This window comes from Oncorhynchus clarkii, chromosome 14 (genome assembly GCF_045791955.1).
Source record: "Oncorhynchus clarkii lewisi isolate Uvic-CL-2024 chromosome 14, UVic_Ocla_1.0, whole genome shotgun sequence".
Taxonomy (NCBI): Eukaryota; Metazoa; Chordata; class Actinopteri; order Salmoniformes; family Salmonidae; genus Oncorhynchus; species Oncorhynchus clarkii.
In genome coordinates this window covers 15542501-15562963 of record NC_092160.1, presented here as the reverse complement: position 1 = coordinate 15562963, position 20463 = coordinate 15542501, and the positions used below count along the sequence as shown (strand labels likewise).

Here is a 20463-nt window from a genome sequence, read left to right as displayed (position 1 = left end):
CGACGTTTGCTGACACCAGGTAATAGGTAATATACTGGCAAGTTGTATGTATAAGTAGTCAACTAACGTTAGGTAGGTAGCTAACAACATACTGGTACTGCTGTAATGATATGCTATGTGGTTCGTAAGGGCAGCATAGCTAACAAATTATCAGCCAACAATGTGTAAGGTAACTTATTTGAAAAGTCATTACTTTATTACGTTGCTCAACATTGTCTTAACATTTTGTCATACTGAATTTGTATCTGCTCTCTTTGTACTTCGGCTGCATATTTTCTACCATTTTCTTAAAATCTGAAGACTATGTGAAGCCCATTTCCTGAAGAATTGCATTATGGGCCCTAAAGTACGGAAATAGTATCCTCTGCATGTATACTTAACATTTTGGCGAATTTAATAAGTCATCCGGGGGGAACTTTTGGCATACTAACTATATCCATACTATATACTCAATTCACATCACATAGTATGGTTAGAAGGAGTATTCGAACACAGCTCATGACTCATGCCAAGCGAATTATACTGAACAAAAATATAGACGCAGCATGCAACAATTTCAACCATTTTACTGAGTTAATTTATTTCAATTGACTGATTTCCTTATATAAACTAAGGGCTAATCTATGGATTTCACATCACTGGGCAGGGGCACAGCCATGGATGGGCCTAGGAGTGCATGGCCCAGCCAATCAGAATGTTTTTTTTCCCCACAAAAGGGCTTTATTAGACAATTTTCATCAGCTGTCTGGGGGGCTGGTCTCAGACGATCCCTCAGTTGAAGAAGACTGATGTGGAGGTCCTGGGCTGGCGTGGTTACATGTGGTCTGCGGTTGTGAGGCCGGTTGGACATACTGCCAAATTCTCTAAAATTACGTTGAAGGCGGATTACGGGAGAGACATTTACATTCTATTCTCTGGCAACAGCTCTGGTGGACATTCCTGTAGTCAGCATGCCAATTGCATTCTCCCTCAACACCACAGATGCCTCAAGTTTTGTGACAAAACTGCACATTTTAAAGTGGCCTTTTATGTTCCATGTTTGTGCCTAAACAGTAGCCTACATCTCACACTGTTGTGTGTCTACACAATCCTGATTCTCAATAACACCAGTGTCATGGAACAGGAGGATCAACTGGCCACCATTATAAAACATTGATCCAAAACCAGCACCACTCATTATATACTATGCCCTTCTATGACAATCTGTGTTTAGATTGAGCATAGGTATTTGTGACAGCATGGATTAATGCGGCCCAACATAGAAAAGAGAATGGGGGGAGTGCATATCATTGTAGAAGAGGGCAGCATGCCTCCAACACAAGTCGGCAGCTAATGCTAATTCATACATAAGCTGTCTATCTTGTATGTACAAAACTAATGTGGTTTGTATTTACCAAAGCTAAGTCAGACACCCCAGCTCATTTGCCCCTGTAGAATGGTCTCCCAAACCATCAGCTCCCTGCAGACCACCAGTCTACCACAAACCCCCTAATGTAACTGCACCACCCTCAACAACAAACTCTCTTCAACTGCACAGCCAGGACCTTGATCCTGGGGTACTGCAGTCACACAGACCTCCAAATGGGCCCAGATCCTAACTTCTGCCCCTCCTGAGGAAGAGGAGACCAACTGGAGTGTTGCAATGCATATGGATGAATTCCATACCACTGGTTCTAAAAGTTTCCAATGTGATGCTCAAGGACCAGTACTATACGAAGGCCCCTATACAACAACCTGGCTGTGGGTGTATTTCCATATTGGTGGGGATTGTGGTTTTCTGGGGAAGACATAATTCGGTTCACTATCACCCATTGTGGGTTTGGGGAGGCAGCCAATAGCGGAGGTCCCGCCTATATGTCCTTACCTGAGAGCAAAGCACCTGTCTGTCATCAGCCCCCGCACACCAAGTGACCATGCACTGCCCTCCACAGATTGTGACATTTGAAAAATCATGTAATGGTTGCTCCTTTTTCAGTAGATGCCGAGTGCATCTAAATACTAAGTGGCCTAGTATTCTTCTGTAAACACTGAATGTTGTCATTTTAAACATTTAGTTCTCATTCAATTGCTTGAAATTTGATAATGGTTTCCGCTGATGAATAATTTCACTGACACGGCGGACCAAAATATTTAATCGCTAGATTCTGTCAAACTATTATTTGTAATCTTAATGTTGGCAATACATTTAATTATTCAACTATGTATTTAATGAGACAGTAGGAGAATGACACCAGTTTCTTTGCAGAAGTATTTTATTTGGTTTTGAAATGGGAGAAATGTTTTCAATGTTAGACAATCATTATTCACACCTTTCACCTGGTTCTGTAATGAACATGTATTACTTCTGGTATTAACTCTACATGATACGTGTTAGAACAGTTACTTGATTAATCAAACTCAATAGATTATACTTGCTATTGAGTGAACACTGAAATTATGTTAGTTAATCTTAACTGTTTTACTGCTTTTATCAATCCAATTTAACATGAACCCATGTATGTTAACTCACACTTTCAGTTAAATGACATCCCATTGAAAAGAGATTAACAAAGGTTATAGAAATATACATTTCCATTTGGATAAATATTGACTAGCAAACCCTTTATACTGTAATTAAATGTCGGTACAACCATAACATTTAAAATCGCAATAATTATATTCAGATCTAATAGACTTATTGTGTGAGTAACTGCAAGTGCCAGAGGTGTGAATGAGAGGGACGGAAGAGAAGGCAGTATTGGTGAAGTGGCTATCATAGGGGGATGTAGGTGTCCCTCAGGGTACGGTGTTGGGGCCCCGTTACTTCTTGGCGGGTTTGGAGTAGTGGATGGTGTCCAGGGCGGCCCCGACGTCGCAGTCCTTAGTGTGGAGGAGGCGGGTGAGCCAGCCACCCTCATCTGTGAAGCCCATGGCCAGCATCTGGGACAGGGACTCCACCAAGCGTGGGTCGGCATCTAGACAGACACGACACAGTGAAGGGTCGGTCTCTGGCATAGGCAATTCTACTAGTAATCAGGGATATCATAGTAACCATGATGCCTACTACTAAATGGGGATATAACTACCATTGACTGAAGTCACTACTACTACTAGTAGTGAGGATAAGGATATCACCACAGCAACTGCTACTTGTGATAGATAAGAGAACTCATATCCTCCATCTTACCTTGAGGAAGGTGGGGGTAGGCTGCGGCCTCAGCGAGAGTGAGGGACTTCTGTGGTTCCTGTGAGGGACCCTGGGGGACAGGGGACCTCGGGGCTTCCAGAGAGCCCTCCTCGCCTACCCTGAGAGACTGGAGCTCACCTGTAGAGGGATCCACCTCCTTGGAGGTCAGGTGGGTCCACTCATCGTCACCACTGCCCCCTGGGTCTTTACCACCCTACACAGAAAGTTACATAGAGTTCAACAATATATACCATCTCAGAGAGACCAATGTATTTTATTCTTCACCATTACTTTTGATTAAATCACAATGTTAAATTAGAATTAACTCTCTCTTGTGTGCATCATACCGTAGCTAAATCACTTGCGCTCCCTAGGCTGCTAAGCCCGTCCACCTCCATGTCCCCCTCTTTAGTCCCATCTCCCTCGGACACCCCTGTCCCATTGTTGCTCCTAGCACTGGGGGGGCCTCCTGACCCAGGTGGGGACGGATTGGGGGTAATCACCTTGGTCCTCTTTGCCTCCAGCTCCACATCAATATCCACATCGATACCTGCAGGCAACATATTGTAAGTAAGCCATTTCAGTGCATTTACATGTAGAGTGGTCAGTACATTTCAAATAATGGATTGATAATAATAAAACTATTATATGGAGCTTTTCTCTTGGTCTTACCCAGTGGGCTAAGCATGGCTGCCACCCCTTCTCCAATGTTCTTCAGGTAATCCATATTGGCTTGGGACTGCTGGGAGGCAGCAGATGAGGCATCAGAGGGCTGTCTGTCCCCTGGGGCTACCTGGCCTGGCTGGGACCCAGAGGGACCAGGCTGGGCCTGGCTTTGGGCCTGAGCCCACGTGCAGTGCCTCATCTTCCTCATCCACTTCCCACGAGGGAACCACTGAGTAGAAGAACAATTATAGAGGCCATTTCTCCCCTAACCACACATACATTTTGTTCCTGGACTAAAAAAAATATTTTAATAGCGTTTTAAATTACTCATATGCAAATATATCCACTTAGGAAAAAAAGGCATAAACACATAACATATGGGTCTCACCTCAAATGCGTTGTTGAAGGGGTGCCAGATGGGCAGGAGGACGTGCTCCTTGTGTAGCCCCTTGGCTTGGCACGTGGAGCACAGGTCATAGTCAGGGCACACTGTGCACTTGAAGCGGGTCCCCGCCACCGAGCCCTCACATTCGTCACAGGTCACATTGGGGTGCACCATGGGGGGGCCCATGACCATGGTGGCCATGACCATGGTGACCGTGAGGTGGGGGATGTCCCATATGAGGTGTTCCAGGGGGAGGGGGGAAGGCGAAAGGGGGGACACCCCCGGGGAAGGCAAAAGCAGGGAATTCACGCCTATGCTCCTTCTTCTCTGTAAAGAAAAGAAAGTTCACTACATAACCAAAAGTTTGTAGATACCTACTCGAACATCTCATTCCAAAATCATAGTCATTAATATGAAGTTTCCCCCCACCCCACACTCTTCTTGGAAGGCTTTCCACTACATCAGGGTTACCCAACTGGCGACCCGAATTTGGACTGCAGGGGTTTTTATTTGGCCCCCCAAGTTCTGAGCAAAAAAATATAAAAAGTAGTTTCTGGGAAGGGGAATTTACATTGTTGGATGTAAAAAAATATATATGTTCCAAGTATTCCCAGGCAATCCTTGCTTTACAAATGTAAAGCAAGGATTGAAATTGTTTTATTCAAACATATCTGTTTGGGCTTCTTGCGGTCAAGTTGCAGGCTACAAATTGTTATCTTTTCGGCCCCCTGGCCATCCGCCCAAGAGAACTAAATCGGCCCACGGCTGAATCTAGTTGAGGATCCCTGCACTACATATTGGAACATTGCTGCGGGGACTTGCTTCCATTCAGCCACGGTCATTAGTGAGGTCGGGCACTGCTGTTGGGTGATTAGGCCTGGCTCAAAGTCAGTGTTCCAATTTATCCCAAAGATGTTTGATGGGGTTGAGGTCAGAGCTCTGTGCAGGCCAGTCAAGTTCTTCCACACCGATCTCAACAAACCATTTCTGTATGGACCTCACTTTGTGCATGGGGGCATTGTCATGCTGAAATAGGAAAGGGCCTTCCCCAAACTGTACCACAAAGTTGGAAGCACAGAATCATCTAGAATGTCATTATATGCTGTAGCGTTAACATTTCCCTTCACTGGAGCTAAGGTGCCTAGCCTGAACCATGAAAAACAGCCACAGACCATTATTTATCTTCCACCAAACTTTACAATTGGCATTATGCAGTCGGGCAGGTAGTGTTCTCCTGGCATCTGCCAAACCAAGATTCATCTGTCAGATTGCTAGAAAGTGAAGGGTGATTCATCACTCTAGAGATGGTATCGCGCATGGTGATCTTAGGCTTGTATGCGGCTGCTCGGCCATGGAAAGCCATTTAATGAAGCTCCCGGCAAACAGTTCTTGTGCTGACATTGCTACCAAAGGCAGTTTGGAACTCGGCAGTATGTTGCAAAAGAGGACAGACGACTTATGTGCTTCAGCATTCCGCGGTCCTGTTCTGTGAGCTTGTGTGGCATACCACTTTGCTGCTGAGCAGCATTGCTCCTAGACATTTCCACTTCACAATAACACCACTTAATTGACCTGTGCAGCTCTAGCAGGGCAGATATTTGATATACTGACTTGTTGGAAAGGTGGCATCCTATGACAGTGCCACATTGAGTCACTGAGCTATTCAGTATGGTCATTCTCCTGCCATTGTTTGTCTGTTGAGATTGCATGACTGTGCTCAATTTTATACACCTGTCAGCAATGGGTCTAGCGGGTGTACTTATGAACTAAAATGTGTCAGTAACAATGAGAATGCTAAGTTATTCCAGTAATGTTGACTTAATACATTACACATTAGTAACAATTCTATTAATTTGATCACAAGACTCACCCTTGATGAAGAGGCGGAAGGTGTAGTCCTTGATGCAGGTGAGGCCCATGATGAGCTCATCATCAGTGGAGAAGGCGATCATGTCACCGTCTTCATCTGGGTAGAAAATAAAGAGGTCACATCTCACCCAGATAATTACATAATAGCTGCCAGAGTTCACAAGTAAGGACAACTGTCCACAGTTTATCCTCACTAGCTTTTTTATTTGAAGAACAATGGTTAGTTTAAGGAATATTGTTAATACAAAAGGTGTTGTGCTAAGACCAACAGGATTGTCATTTTCCAAGTTAGTTTTTTTGAAAATGCCCCTTTTTTAAAAAAAATCAATGCAGTCTTATCAATTAATATTGAATAGTATAATTCACTACCTGGTGTGACTGTTGGAATTTAATTGACCCCAACCCTGATGCCCAATATGGAAAACGTACAGTGCCTTGCGAAAGTATTCGGCCCCCTTGAACTTTGCGACCATCTGCCACATTTCAGGCTTCAAACATAAAGATATAAAACTGTATTTTTTTGTGAAGAATCAACAACAAGTGGGACACAATCATGAAGTGGAACGACATTTATTGGATATTTCAAACTGTTTTAACAAATCAAACTGAAAAATTGGGCGTGCAAAATTATTCAGTCCCTTTACTTTCAGTGCAGCAAACTCTCTCCAGAAGTTCAGTGAGGATCTCTGAATGATCCAATGTTGACCTAAATGACTAATGATGATAAATACAATCCACCTGTGTGTAATCAAGTCTCCGTATAAATGCACCTGCACTGTGATAGTCTCAGAGGTCCGTTAAAAGCGCAGAGAGCATCACGAAGAACAAGGAACAGGCAGGTCCGAGATACTGTTGTGAAGAAGTTTAAAGCCGGATTTGGATACAAAAAGATTTCCCAAGCTTTAAACATCCCAAGGAGCACTGTGCAAGCGATAATATTGAAATGGAAGGAGTATCAGACCACTGCAAATCTACCAAGACCTGGCCGTCCCTCTAAACTTTCCGCTCATACAAGGAGAAGACTGATCAGAGATGCAGCCAAGAGGCCCATAATCACTCTGGATGAACTGCAGAGATCTACAGCTGAGGTGGGAGACTCTGTCCATAGGACAACAATCAGTCGTATATTGCACAAATCTGGCCTTTATGGAAGAGTGGCAAGAAGAAAGCAATTTCTTAAAGATATCCATAAAAAGTGTCGTTTAAAGTTTGCCACAAGCCACCTGGGAGACACACCAAACATGTGGAAGAAGGTGCTCTGGTCAGATGAAACCAAAATTGAACTTTTTGGCAACAATGCAAAACGTTATGTTTGGCGTAAAAGCAACACAGCTCATCACCCTGAACACACCATCCCCACTGTCAAACATGGTGGTGGCAGCATCATGGTTTGGGCCTGCTTTTCTTCAGCAGGGACAGGGAAGATGGTTAAAATTGATGGGAAGATGGATGGAGCCAAATACACGACCATTCTGGAAGAAAACCTGATGGAGTCTGCAAAAGACCTGAGACTGGGATGGAGATTTGTCTTCCAACAAGACAATGATCCAAAACATAAAGCAAAATCTACAATGGAATGGTTCAAAAATAAACATATCCAGGTGTTAGAATGGCCAAGTCAAAGTCCAGACCTGAATCCAATCGAGAATCTGTGGAAAGAACTGAAAACTGCTGTTCACAAATGCTCTCCATCCAACCTCACTGAGCTCGAGCTGTTTTGCAAGGAGGAATGGGAAAAAATTTCAGTCTCTCGATGTACAAAACTGATAGACATACCCCAAGCGACTTACAGCTGTAATCGCAGCAAAAGGTGGCGCTACAAAGTATTAACTTAAGGGGGCTGAATAATTTTGCACGCCCAATTTTTCAGTTTTTGATTTGTTAAAAAAGTTTGAAATATCCAATAAATGTCGTTCCACTTCATGATTGTGTCCCACTTGTTGTTGATTCTTCACAAAAAAATACAGTTTTATATCTTTATGTTTGAAGCCTGAAATGTGGCAAAAGGTCGCAAAGTTCAAGGGGGCCGAATACTTTCGCAAGGCACTGTAAATGTTGTGGTACCAGTCAATATTATTACTGTATGAAATAAGGTCACCTCTGATTCCCTTGGGTTGAGGAGGCTTATTGGGAGTAGAGCGCTAATAGAGTTGGTATTAACCTGTGTTGCTAAATTGGTATTAACTGTGTTGCTAAGTTACGGCAAGAGACTTCATTTAGCAATCCTAAAAGCCTAAACATTGGCATATAAAAAAATAAAAAAAAGTGCCCCCTTCACTGTATCCCATGTTAAAATGAATGGATGTTTTGTCCACTATGAACTGCCAGGTGTTTAGGCAGGGCTAGTTTAGAGAAATGTAGTATAACAACCTTCACCTGTTGAAGGATGAAGACTATAATTGGTAACCGATTTAAATTTACCACGTCGCATGTATGACAAATGAAACAGGGCCTGCTCACTCAATTTCTCTTGACATTCACCATGAAATGCTATGTTAAATGTAGGCCTGTAAAAACGCTCTGTGTACCAACTCTATCCGATTTATATAGTTCAATATGGTGCATAAAGACAAATTGTCTTGTTGAGCTCTGTTGGTCGGGAGATTATTGAATGTATTGCAATTTTGACACGCTGGTCTATGCTTCGACATTTATCAGTAGTCTAGTTTGTTCAGTGCGCACTGCGCTGCGCGCGGCGGATAATATTATGGAAGATTACAGCCCAACAGCAATATTCAGATATGACAACATAATAAACGCAATCGAAAACACTACAGTGGATTCCTATAAATGGTTCACTAGTATAAGCTTACCTTTGTAAAACATTTGATAGGTGACATTTCGCAGGGTTGAGAAAACATCCTCAACCTTTTTTTTCAGATACTCAAAACTCGTTGAAACATCTTGGTCCACAGCAATGCGACGAATTTCTTTCGGCGCATCCTCCTTCCCAAGGAGATAGGCTTTGACGGTCATAGACATGGTTGATTCTTTTCACAATTTCAGCCCTATACTCGCTCCGAAATATTTGTTGCGCAGTTAAAATGTTGAAGGCCCGTTCCACTGCAAACTCGATCGCTGTCAGTGCGTCGTGCTTTTCTGGGTACAGTTCCGTTTATAAACCTTATATGGCGTCACGTGTAATATTTATGCAGCTGTCTAGCCAATCACGAGGGCTTGGAGCGGCTTCATGGGGAAGTCCACCGTTTCTAAATGGCGAAGGTACGTGGTATTTTTGCTCAATGGGACGTCCATACCCTCCATTAAAGTAGAAATGTAAGGGTTACTGTACGGGTAGGGATTAAATGGGTAATCAGAAGTTGCTCCATCCACTTTTTGACTTTTAAATGAATTATATGTACACATTGATTTTGAAAGATATAACTTATAAATAAATGCCGTAGTTCAACCGTCCCCATCAAAACCCCAAATTAACTGGTTTTATACAAAGTAAACGTAAACAAACGTTTTAACCATGTTTTGAGGCTATGATTTTGATATCATGGATGGTCAGTCCTTGCATCCAAAGCTATGTCTATGAATTTGTGAGTGGTTAAATTTCTCAAGCCCTATCCATAAGCTTTTTTAGCAGGGAAGGGAAACAGGGAAGGGAAAATGCTTTGTTACTGTTTCTACTGCTGATTCTCGATTTAAGGTCAGGGTTGGGTTTAGGGTAGGGATGTCCCAAGGATACCGGATAGCACTAACTAAATGACAACGCTTTGCTCCTGTTGTTGTGCGCAAAAGGCTTCCAAGCTAATTGAAACAAATGGGTGGGACGCTAAAGGTTGAATGAAGTTAGAGGCCGAGGTATGACAAGGCACTTTCCGTACCGGAATTCCCCGCGTGAGATCAGTGTTGATCAACACTAGCTCGAACTGTTTCAGTCACTTCAAACATTGACCTTGACTTGCCTAGTTAAATAAAATAAAAAATACACATTGACCTCGATGACTGTGATGATATTTGAAGAGGGGCTTGTATTGAAGCCTGATTTTTCTCGATAAAAAAAATCCCCATAGCCTCGATCTATTCTATTACTATTTTATTATTAGTCTTAATAACACTAGGCCTATAGTAGTGAGAGGGACAGATTCCATTAGTTCACGAGTTACCTACTTCTGTATAGCAGAATTCTAAGTTATAGGGGTATAGGCTAATACAAAGTCCATAATACACCTACATCACCATGCACCTTGTTTTAGTGCCTATAGACATATACGAAAGACTGTGTCCTAGCCTTGTTGGTCTACTTTGACTAAGCATTCTTGCAGTCATCATGAGTGAAACAAGTTGGTTCCATGGCCTTAAACAAGACATGAGATACAATATGTTTCATAATAGGTCACTTTATTTATTATTTTTCAATATACAGTACCAGTCAAAAGTTTGGACACACCTACTCATGAAAGGGTTTTTCTTTATGTTTTACTATTATTCTATGTAGAATAATAGTGAAGACATCAAAACTATGAAATAACACATATGGAATCATGTAGTAACCAAAAAAAGTGTTAAGCGAATCAAAATATATTTTATATTTGAGATTCTTCAAAGTAGCCACCCTTTGCCTTGATGACAGCTTTGCACACTCTTGGCATTCTCTCAACCAGCTTCATGAGGTAGTCACCTGGAATGCATTTCAATAAACAGGTGTGCCTTGTTAAAAGTTAATTTGTGGATTTTCTTTCCTTCTTAATGCGTTTGGGCCCATCAGTTGTGTTGTGACAGAGTAGGGGTGGTATATAAAGGATAGCCCTATTTGGTAAAATACCAAGTCCACATAATTGCAAGAACAGCTCAAATAAGCAAAGACAAACAACAGTCCATCATTACTTTAAAACATGAAGGTCAGTCAATCCGGAAAATTTCAACAACTTTGAAAGCTTCTTCAAGTTCGGTCGCAAAAACCATCAAGCGGTATGATGAAACTGGCTCTCACGAGTTCTGCAACAGGAAAGTAAGGGCCAGAGTTAACCTCTGCAGCAGCGGTAAGTTCATTAGAGTTACCAGCCTCAGAAATTGCAGCCCAAATAAATGCTTCACAGAGTTCAAGTAACAGACACATCTCAACATCAACTATTCAGAGTAGACGGAGTGAATCAGGCCTTCATGGTCGAATTGCTGCAACAACAAAAAACACTAATAAAGGACACCAATAAGAAGAAAATACTTGCTTGGGCCATGTCTTTGTGAGACGTATAGTAAGTAGGTGAACGGATGATCTCCGCATGTGTTGTTCCCACCATGAAGCATGGAGGTGTGGTGGTGCTTTGCTGGTGGCACTGTTAGTGCTTTATTTAGAATTCAAGGCACCCTTAACCAGCATGGCTACCACAGCATTCTGCAGTGATATGCCATCCCATCTGGTTTGCGCTTAGTGGGACTATCATTTGTTTTTCAACAGGACAATGACCCAACACACCTTCAGGCTGTATACGAGCTATTTGACCAAGGAGAGTGATGGAGTGCTGCATCAGATGACCTGGCCTCCACAATCACCCGACCTCAATCCAATTGAGATGGTTTGAGATGAGTTGGACCACAGAGTGAAGCAAAAGCAGCCAACAAGTGCTCAGCATATGTGGGAACTCCTTCAAGACTGTTGGAAAAGCATTCCAGGTGAAGCTGGTTGAGAGAATGCCAGGCGAGTGCAAAGATGTCATCAAGGCAAACAGTGGCTACTTTGAAGACTCTAAAATCTCAAATATTTTTTGATTTGTTGAACACTTTTTTTTGGTTACTACATGATTCCATATGTGTTATTTCATACTTTTGTCTTCACTATTATGTCTTCACTATTATTTTACAATTTAGAAAATAGTAAAAAATGAAAAAAAAACCTTGAATGAGTAGGTGTGTCCAAACTTTTGACTGGTACTGTATCTACCAAAATTAAATTCAATATATCTACCAAAATCAATTTCAATATATCTACCAAAATGATCTCGGTTACACACAATTGTATTCGTTTGTTATTCATTATTGTGCAGTAGCCTAGCCTATACGAAAATTATGAAATTTGATCATTACACCTTCGAGGTGATACATTGCATTAGGCAATGTTCGATGCAACCTCAATCAGAAAATATGCAACCAACGTGAAGCGTCTGATGAAAGCTGTGTGAAATAGCGTTACTTTTCGTCTCATCCTGCTTTACTGCCTCTTAGTGGTGCTCCGTCACCTGATTCTGACGCATAGGTCCCATGACCGCTTTATCAAACAGTATATTTTTTTCCCCGGCGAGTTTGGTAATCCGTAGAACGCGCACGATGCTTCTAGAAACATGTTTTTTATAAACTAGATCAAATTTGTTTGTGGGTGTATTACTATGTTGTCATAATAATTCGTGGATCTCAACCGTCAAATCTCTGGATTATGACTGAATTCATTTTTTGTTGTGCTTTTATAAATTATTGTTGTTACTCTGTGTCCAATTAATCTATCATTGTTGCCATAAAGCTTGAATGACCATGTTCATAGGGTAATTTAAGGTTATCCCATGGTTATCTTGATGAGTAATTGTCACTTTAGCAATAATGGTAGGGAAAAGGCGCAAGGTCATGGCTATAAGGGATTCTCCTAACCTGCTACGTTAATTATTCTAACCTTCTGTGTAAATTCTCCAACCCTGCTGCAACGAAAAGTAAAATCAGACAAAAAATGTAATCCGTCTAGTCAAAACCAAGACGTACGTAAAGTAGTAAATGAGCCACGTGTAAAGTTTTTCTTTCACCGCTAGGTGATAGCATTTCTCCACGAACCATGTGCCTAGTCTACTACATGGTGCAAGGCAGGGACCTATTAACATTTTAAGATATTGCTGAGAAGTTCCTGCACACCTTGTTGCAGTTTTGCCTTCTTTTCCTGGCAAATTATTTATGTTAAAAATGATATTGTTTAATGGTATTGTCTGTCACTTACATTTTTTAAATTTAGGAGACCCTCTTATCCAGAGCGATTTACAGTACGTAGTAGTTAGTGCATACATTTTCCGTACTGGTCCCCTGGGTTAATCTCAACCACAACATTGGTGTTGCAAACTCCACGCTCTACCAACTGAGCCACACGGGGCCATTTTCATTGGAATAACCTCTATGGATATAATTTCATTTGCTGACATTATTCCTGTATTATGATACATTTTATGGCGCATTTATCAAAACAAAAAAAAGTTGACTGACAAGAAAGTGTCTTGTTGGATAGGGGCGGCAGGTAGCCTAGCGGTTAGAGCGTTGGACCGAAAGCTGACGAGGTAAACATCTGGCGTTCTGCCCCTGAACAAGGAAGTTAAACCCACTGTTTCTAGGCTGTCATCACTTATCTGACTTGCCTAGTTAAGTAAAAATAGTTTGAAAAATACGTTTTCTTTAAGAAAAAAATATTTTTGTAAAATAGACTACCTGTTCATTCATTCGACAGTAGTAGTGAGTATGTTTGCAGCTTGTTTTCAGAGCGACTGACATCTGTAAACAGTTTGCGTAATGGTTTGTTAATTTGGCTAATTAGTGCAGCCTATATAACATGTGTGTTCCGGCCAGATGTGGAGAGAAATGCACTGCTCATTCGGACCCAAAATTTGAATTAGGTTTATTTTTCAACGAAAAGGTGTTTAATTGACACCCGCTTCTAGGTAGGCTAAATAACCCATATGGATTTGGGCACATGGTTTGCCTTTCCACGTTATAGCAGAAGTAAAATTAAATGTAAAGCACTGTCAAATGTTTCAGCCAAGTGAGGCTATTTCATTCTTGCCTCTTGGTGCTGCACTTGCAATTCACTTGCCTGCCAGGCTCAGTATCCGAATGGATGAAGAAGCACTTGTAGGCTACCTCGGGCATTTAGGCCTACGTCATTAAATTAAATGAGCGGAATATGAACATGAACATCAACCTGGAGCTGCTGCCTTTCACATTTCCCAACGCCCACTTGCAACACTGTATGGTATCTCTTTAACCACTCCGCTCTGACTCGAGGAGAGAGAAAAAATATCCCCCCCTTTTTTGGCAACCCTTCTTGGTGAGCATTGCATGCTTGTGCGACTGAGTAGTCTACCCGAGAGCAGAGCGCCGCGCAATAACAAACCCAGTCCTCCGCTCCGACTGCCAGGCGTAAAGAGGCATTTATCTCCTGGAAGCACCGCAAACGAGCAGAGAGAGCCCAGATACCCCGCACTCGGTTCGGACATGAGCCCGGGGATCCGGAGATGAGGCTCCGAAATGGCACCTTCCTAACGGTCGTATTGTTTGGTCTATGCGGACTCATTTCGCTCTCCTGGTACACGGCATTCAGCAATTCCAAAGGTAAGGTAGCCGCTATAACGCACCACGCGGCGGGGGTGGGTTGAGGCGTCTGCTATCGGAGACCCGAGCCTACACAATATATCGGTCTGATATCGTGTCGCGTTCACTTGCGTTTGTGTGTTTGGAAATAAGCTGCTGGTGTTGGTGTGTGATATTGGCATGTTGTTATCCTTCGACCGTGAAGAATAGGATAGAGTTTTCACCGGGTGGTACGGTCAGACCCTCTACCTTTGTCACGCATTTTCCTTGCAGCTTTTGCTTACATTGAGCAGGTTATGTTGATAAATACATAATTCGAAAGGCCCCCAGGACAAGCGTTTTTATATTCATCAGCCTGCGCTTGCAGAGTGATATCTGGTATATTTTCCACTGTATAAACACAGCGTTGACATTATGAATCCGATTGCGCAAAGCGCGCATCTCAGGCATCAAGATTGACACAAAGTAGCTGTAGATTATTCATGCTGATCCAATGTTTCTGTGTAGCTCTGGCTTTTAGAAAGGGTTCTCCCTGCAGACGTTTGCAACATTCGGCCACTTCAGCATCTAACGTTCTGGAATCGAATTGACTGGTGGTTGAACTTGCAAAATTCTACCTCTGCAACCTGCAAGGTGGCTGTGGATTGTGCATGCATGGATGGATTTTTTTCCCCTTTGTTTGTACATTTTATAGAGCTTTGTGGGCTTTGAAGTTGTTGTGCAAGGGGACCTGCCCTTCCTAGGTTGATACTTCCCTCAAAGTGCTGGCTGTTATAGTTATTGACAGTTCACACACATGTCTTTCATGGACCCCCCATGGCTTTGACAGCCTTACACTCCCCTTTGGTCCCTGCCAAATGTTCTCTACACTGAGAGGCTATAACAAACAAAATCACAACTATGTATGCTTTCCTCTTCAGTGATTATTAGTCATCGAACTCTGCATAGAAGTACCTTGATAAAGTCTGTTAAACTAAATAGGGACGTGAAAGCCACTGTCTCTCACAATGTTGTTGGGAACTTTAATGTATGATGTCATGATTATCTGTTTTTGTAATGATGAAAAATATCTTATAAAAATGTTGAAGAAAAAGAAAACATGTCATGAGGCCAATTCCCATAAGATTAGTACGATAGATCTGAAATCCAGCCGTTTCTCCCTGTTATAGTGCAGTGGCAAAATTCCCTGGACGTTGGTGCCACATTTCAGAGAAACCTGATAGGGTAATGACTCATGTCTATTTCTAGTTGGTTTCCCTCCAATGGAATCAACCCTTTAAAAAGCTTGAGATGATGCTTCTCGGGAGCTAACACAACATTAGCACCATAGTGGAAGTGCACCTGCACTGTGTTGGGTGTGTGTAGTTTACACCAGAGCTCTAGCTGGATGTAGGTTCATTTTTCATTCTGCTAGAGCCCTCCACACAAAGATGAATGTTTTCATGCCAAACACATACTTTGGGGAATGTTTCTAGACACACTGCACATTTACCTTCCCAAATTGCCAGTTATTATCTAATAATAGCAGTCCTAATATAACAGTTAGATAATTGATCCTGGGGGTCTTTACACTTTCCTGATTGCTATGTTTAGGTTGTGCTACAGAGAGGATATGTTGGGCACAGAGAGTGAAACATAGACTATAATGTGATGAAAGATGCATTCTGAAATCAATCAACTCCAACAAATTCCCTGTGTCATATCAAAATAATGACATACCTTCCCCAACAAATCTTCGATCACAAGGGGCAGGCAAGGAGTGGGAAGGTTGTGTGTGCAGTGTAGCTTATTAAGACTGTTAACATGCCTTATATTATGAGTTAATTGTGGAGAAACTGCATCTCCTCCCTTCCTCTCTGCCCCCCCCCCCCCCATGTTTCCTGTCAAGATATCATGCTCCTCATTATCACCATGGTTTCCTGTGGAAGGCCATATTTATGTCTTGTGCATCCTGTCTACAGTCATGTGTTGTTGACTGGGGTATGTGACTGAAATTGACTCCTGGACTGATGGCAATTAACTTGGGAGCGAAACAGGGAGAGATTGTACCGCTGTGTGTGTCAGTAAGTGTCTCGATGCGCCCCTCCGAGCCAGCCAGCACTTGGGCAAATTAATTCAGTCAAGCAAACAGCTAAACATGATTTCCGAAGCTTGTTTGATACATTTATTCCGCTGAGGGCTGTTTCAATCTATCTGTGCTTGCCGATTAACACTGCACTGAACCTTGCCACTCGTCAGATATCAATTTAATATCAACAGTGTCAGATAAGTCAATGTTTCCCAGGAATGAATGACTGGATTGAATAAGAAATTATTATTGATTACAATTATTGATACACAAATGCAGGTCAGTGAGTAAGTGAACAAAGTATGTAATGGGTGGAAGAATGACTGAACATGAAGACACAGGTTTCTCTATATACAACCCTAAACTAATTCAGTACATCTGAATTCTCATGAACAGACCTTTATCTTAAGCTTTTTCTTTTTGAAACACTAATTCTCTGTTTAGTTCCTCAAAGTGACTTTCTCTCTGATGCGACTTGGCCTTTGGAATTCCCTGGAGCACGATGACTCTTGGGAGATGTGAAAGTTGGTTTGTCACTGATAGGCCACCACACACACACAAACACACAGTCTTGTACAACTAACCTTGTGGGGACACACAATTCAGTCCCATTCAAAATCCTATTTTCCCTAACCCATACCTTAACCCTAAAACCAACCCTAGCTCCTAACCCTTAACTTAATTCTAATCCTAACACTAATTCTAACCTTAATTGTGGTGTGGTGTGTAGGGACAAATGCTCGCTGCCTGCTAGACCTTTTTTTTGCTCTCTCATGCTCTGTTTCACTTTTGATTGAGCTTTTGTTGTGGTTTTGTATAGGCTATTCTAATGTGGTCTCCAAACAGAATGTTGTAGAAAACAGAGACTGGTCTTATCAGGTAGCTCGCTAGTCAGTGTCGTTTTCCAAGCTGTAGTACACCCATAATGTGTGCTCTGTGGATATTCATACTTGTCTTTGTCCACGCTTCAGTACACAAAGAAGAGTGGTGATTCTGAGAGCATTGGAACTTTGGATTGATCCTTTGTTCTTTTGTCCTCTACTCTTTCTCTCCCTCGTTCCAGTGGGATGCGAAGGGGCAGGTATCATGTTGCTCTGTACGTCTGAGGAAACATTGATAGTCCTCCACTGCGTTCAGAAGTCCGACACCGAGACCATGGCTAGATATGAGGGGAAACATGAGCCTGTGTGTGTGGACACAAACACCACCAGCAGGGAGAGACCGGGGTCTTCTTTTGGGAAACTGGGTAACCCAAGGATGTCGGTCAGTTTCATCAATACTGGGACAACGGCTTGCTAAAGAGGTGTGTGTGTGTGTGTGTGTGTGTGTGTTAGCGAGCTTCCAAATAAAAATGCTTTATCATTAACATTCACATGCCTTTGATACAGCATCCTGTCTTTCAAGTATTCAGTGTGGTTTCTTTTGTTAGAAGTTCTTTGAAGAAAAATAATGATTGAATGAAAAGAGAGGGAAAAAACACCTGTTGTGGAGGAGAACTAGAATGTTCTTTTGTGTGGGATGTTAAGGTGAACATGTAAATCAGTGGATGGTGGATCAGGTAGCATCTAGTTAAATGTTTCAATAAATGCGTGTCGGGAAGCAGTTGTAAATGGTTAAATATAATGCAAAGGTGAGAGGATGACTATTGCCAAACATGACTAATGACAGGGTCTGTTCTCTTCCCACCTGGTCTCCAAGGAGACCAACCACAGGTCTTTACAATAAGGGGTAGAACTGCATTTTCTGTTGCATGTTTGGTGAGAGAACAGATACTGGTGAGGTAGGCTTTGTGTTCTCTAGTCTAGGTGTCACATGAAGGTTCATCTTGTGGGTTCTAGCATACGGTGTAAATGTACAACTTTCTATCTCCTTCATAACGACCTGCAATGATCTTACACACTCAATCACAAACACGTCTTACACTTTGTCTGTGTTTGGCTTACCACACATAAGTGGCATTATTTACTGACAACGCTGGCAAGGATGTAGTTGGCAGCAGCTGGCACAACCAGCATGCCCTCTGCCCTGCCCCTAATCCACAGCCTGCCCACAGCAGGGCACAGAGAGCCAGACAAGGGGGGGAGGGAACTGTATACAAAATGTATGTGTGTGTGTACTGAATGGCTAGTATCACCCTCATGTCAGTCCATGCCTCATTTAGTTCCACTACCTCTAGTGAGCGTGCTAAAATTCACACTAGGCAGCTTGACTGTGAATATTGCTGTCCCAAAAGTTGTATATCTTACTGTATTGACTTGGAAGTAGAATGCTGTCCCATGTGTTGTAGATCTTACTGTTTTGACTTAGAAGCAGGTTAGAGTGAATTCTACTCTTTGGTAGGTTGTCCAGGTTTTGGTTTTGCCACACACTGCCACACTCACAGTTGCTCTTCCCCTGTCAAACAGCCCAAAGGCATGTGTGTGTGTGTGTCAGCCATCCATGTCCCCAATCCCTGACTTGTATGCAGACTGTGGTAACCTTGACAATAACTCTCGCCTTGCGGGGGTGGGTGGCCCTATACACACACACACACACACACACAGAGAGAGAGTCTGACGCTGGGGGCCGTTGTCATGAGGCTAGCCATAAAAGCATGCCCTATGAGTGGGTTTAAACTACACGCAGTGCAGAGTAAGAGGGGGGGAACCAAGTAAGAGGAAATGGTATTTATAATGAGTATTTATCTGAAGATTACATCTACTGAGCATTTCCTTTGTGCATTAATTGTATCTATGTTTACTTTGTGTATAAGACTAAACTGTCTTATTTCCGACCATGCATCAAGGGGAGATTTCCGACCAGGGTAAATGGAAAGTACAGTGCCTTTAGAAAGTATTCATGTCCATTAACGTATTCCACGTTTTTTTGTTAGTCTAAATAAAACATTTATTAAATCATGTCTTTTTTCTCTCCCTTCTACACACAATACCCCATAATGACAAAGTGAAAACGTGTTTAGAAATGTTTGCTAATTTATTGAAAATAAAATATTAATTTACATACAGTACCAGTCAAAAGTTTGGACACACCTACTCATTCAAATTAAATCAAATCAAATGTTATTTGTCACATGCGCCAAGTACAACCGGTGTAGACCTTACAGTGAATGCTTACTTACAAGCCCTTAACCAACAATGCAGTTTTAAGAAAAATAAGTGTTAAGTGAAAAAAAAAAAAATGTTTGAGAGCAGCAGTAAAATAACAGTAGCGAGGCTATATACAGGGGGTACCGGTACAGAGTCAATGTGCAGGGGCACATTGTACAGGTTAGTTGAAGTAATCTGTACATGTAGGTAGAGTTACAGTGACTATGCATTGATGGTAACCAGAGAGTAGCAGCAGCGTAAAAGAGGGGGTGGGCGGTCTTATGGCTTGGGGGTAGAAGGTGTTAAGAAGCTTTTTTGACCTAGACTTGGCACTCCTGTACTGCTTGCTGTGCAGTAGCAGAGACAACAGTCTATGACTATGGTGGCAGGAGTCTTTGACAATTTTTAGGGCCTTCCTCTGACACTGCCTGGTATAGAGGTCCTGTATGGCAGGAAGCTTGGCCCCAGTGATGTACTGGGCCGTACGCACTACCCTCTGTAATGCCTTGCGGTCAGAGGCCGACCCATTTGCTTAACAGACAGTGATGCAACCATTCAGGGATTTTCACGGGTTTTTCTTTGTTTTTACTGTTTTCTACATTGTAGAATAATAGTGAAGACATCAAAACTATGAAATAACACACATGGAATAATGTAGTAACCAAAAAAGTGTTAAACAAATCAATATATTTTTGATTCTTCAAAGTAGCCACTCTTTGCCTTGATGACAGCTTTACACACTCTTGGCATTCTCTCAATCAGCTTCACCTGGAATGCTTTTTCAACAGTCTTGAAGGAGTTCCCACATATGCTGAGCAATTGTTGGCCGCTTTTACTTCACTCTGCGGTCCAACTCATCCCAAACCATCTTAATTGGGTTGAGGTCGGGTGATTGTGGAGGCTAGGTCATCTGATGTAGCACGCCATCACTCTCCTTCTT

The 20463-nt window shown here is 42.2% G+C and overlaps 1 protein-coding gene and 1 pseudogene across 1 annotated transcript in view; one reads left to right on the top strand and one right to left on the bottom strand.

Annotated features, from left to right (window-relative positions):
* Nucleotides 1-2234: 2234 nt before the first annotated feature.
* LOC139366346 (sequestosome-1-like) lies at nucleotides 2235-9203 on the bottom strand (annotated as a pseudogene).
* A 4795-nt stretch (nucleotides 9204-13998) lies between these two features.
* The window catches only part of LOC139366344 (alpha-1,3-mannosyl-glycoprotein 4-beta-N-acetylglucosaminyltransferase B), a 161153-nt gene continuing 154688 nt past the window's right edge, over nucleotides 13999-20463 (top strand). Inside the window, exon 1 of the mRNA XM_071103714.1 lies at nucleotides 13999-14390. Within this exon, the coding sequence (XP_070959815.1) occupies nucleotides 14294-14390 (97 nt within the window). The 5' untranslated portion in view covers nucleotides 13999-14293. The remainder of the gene's footprint in view (nucleotides 14391-20463) is intronic.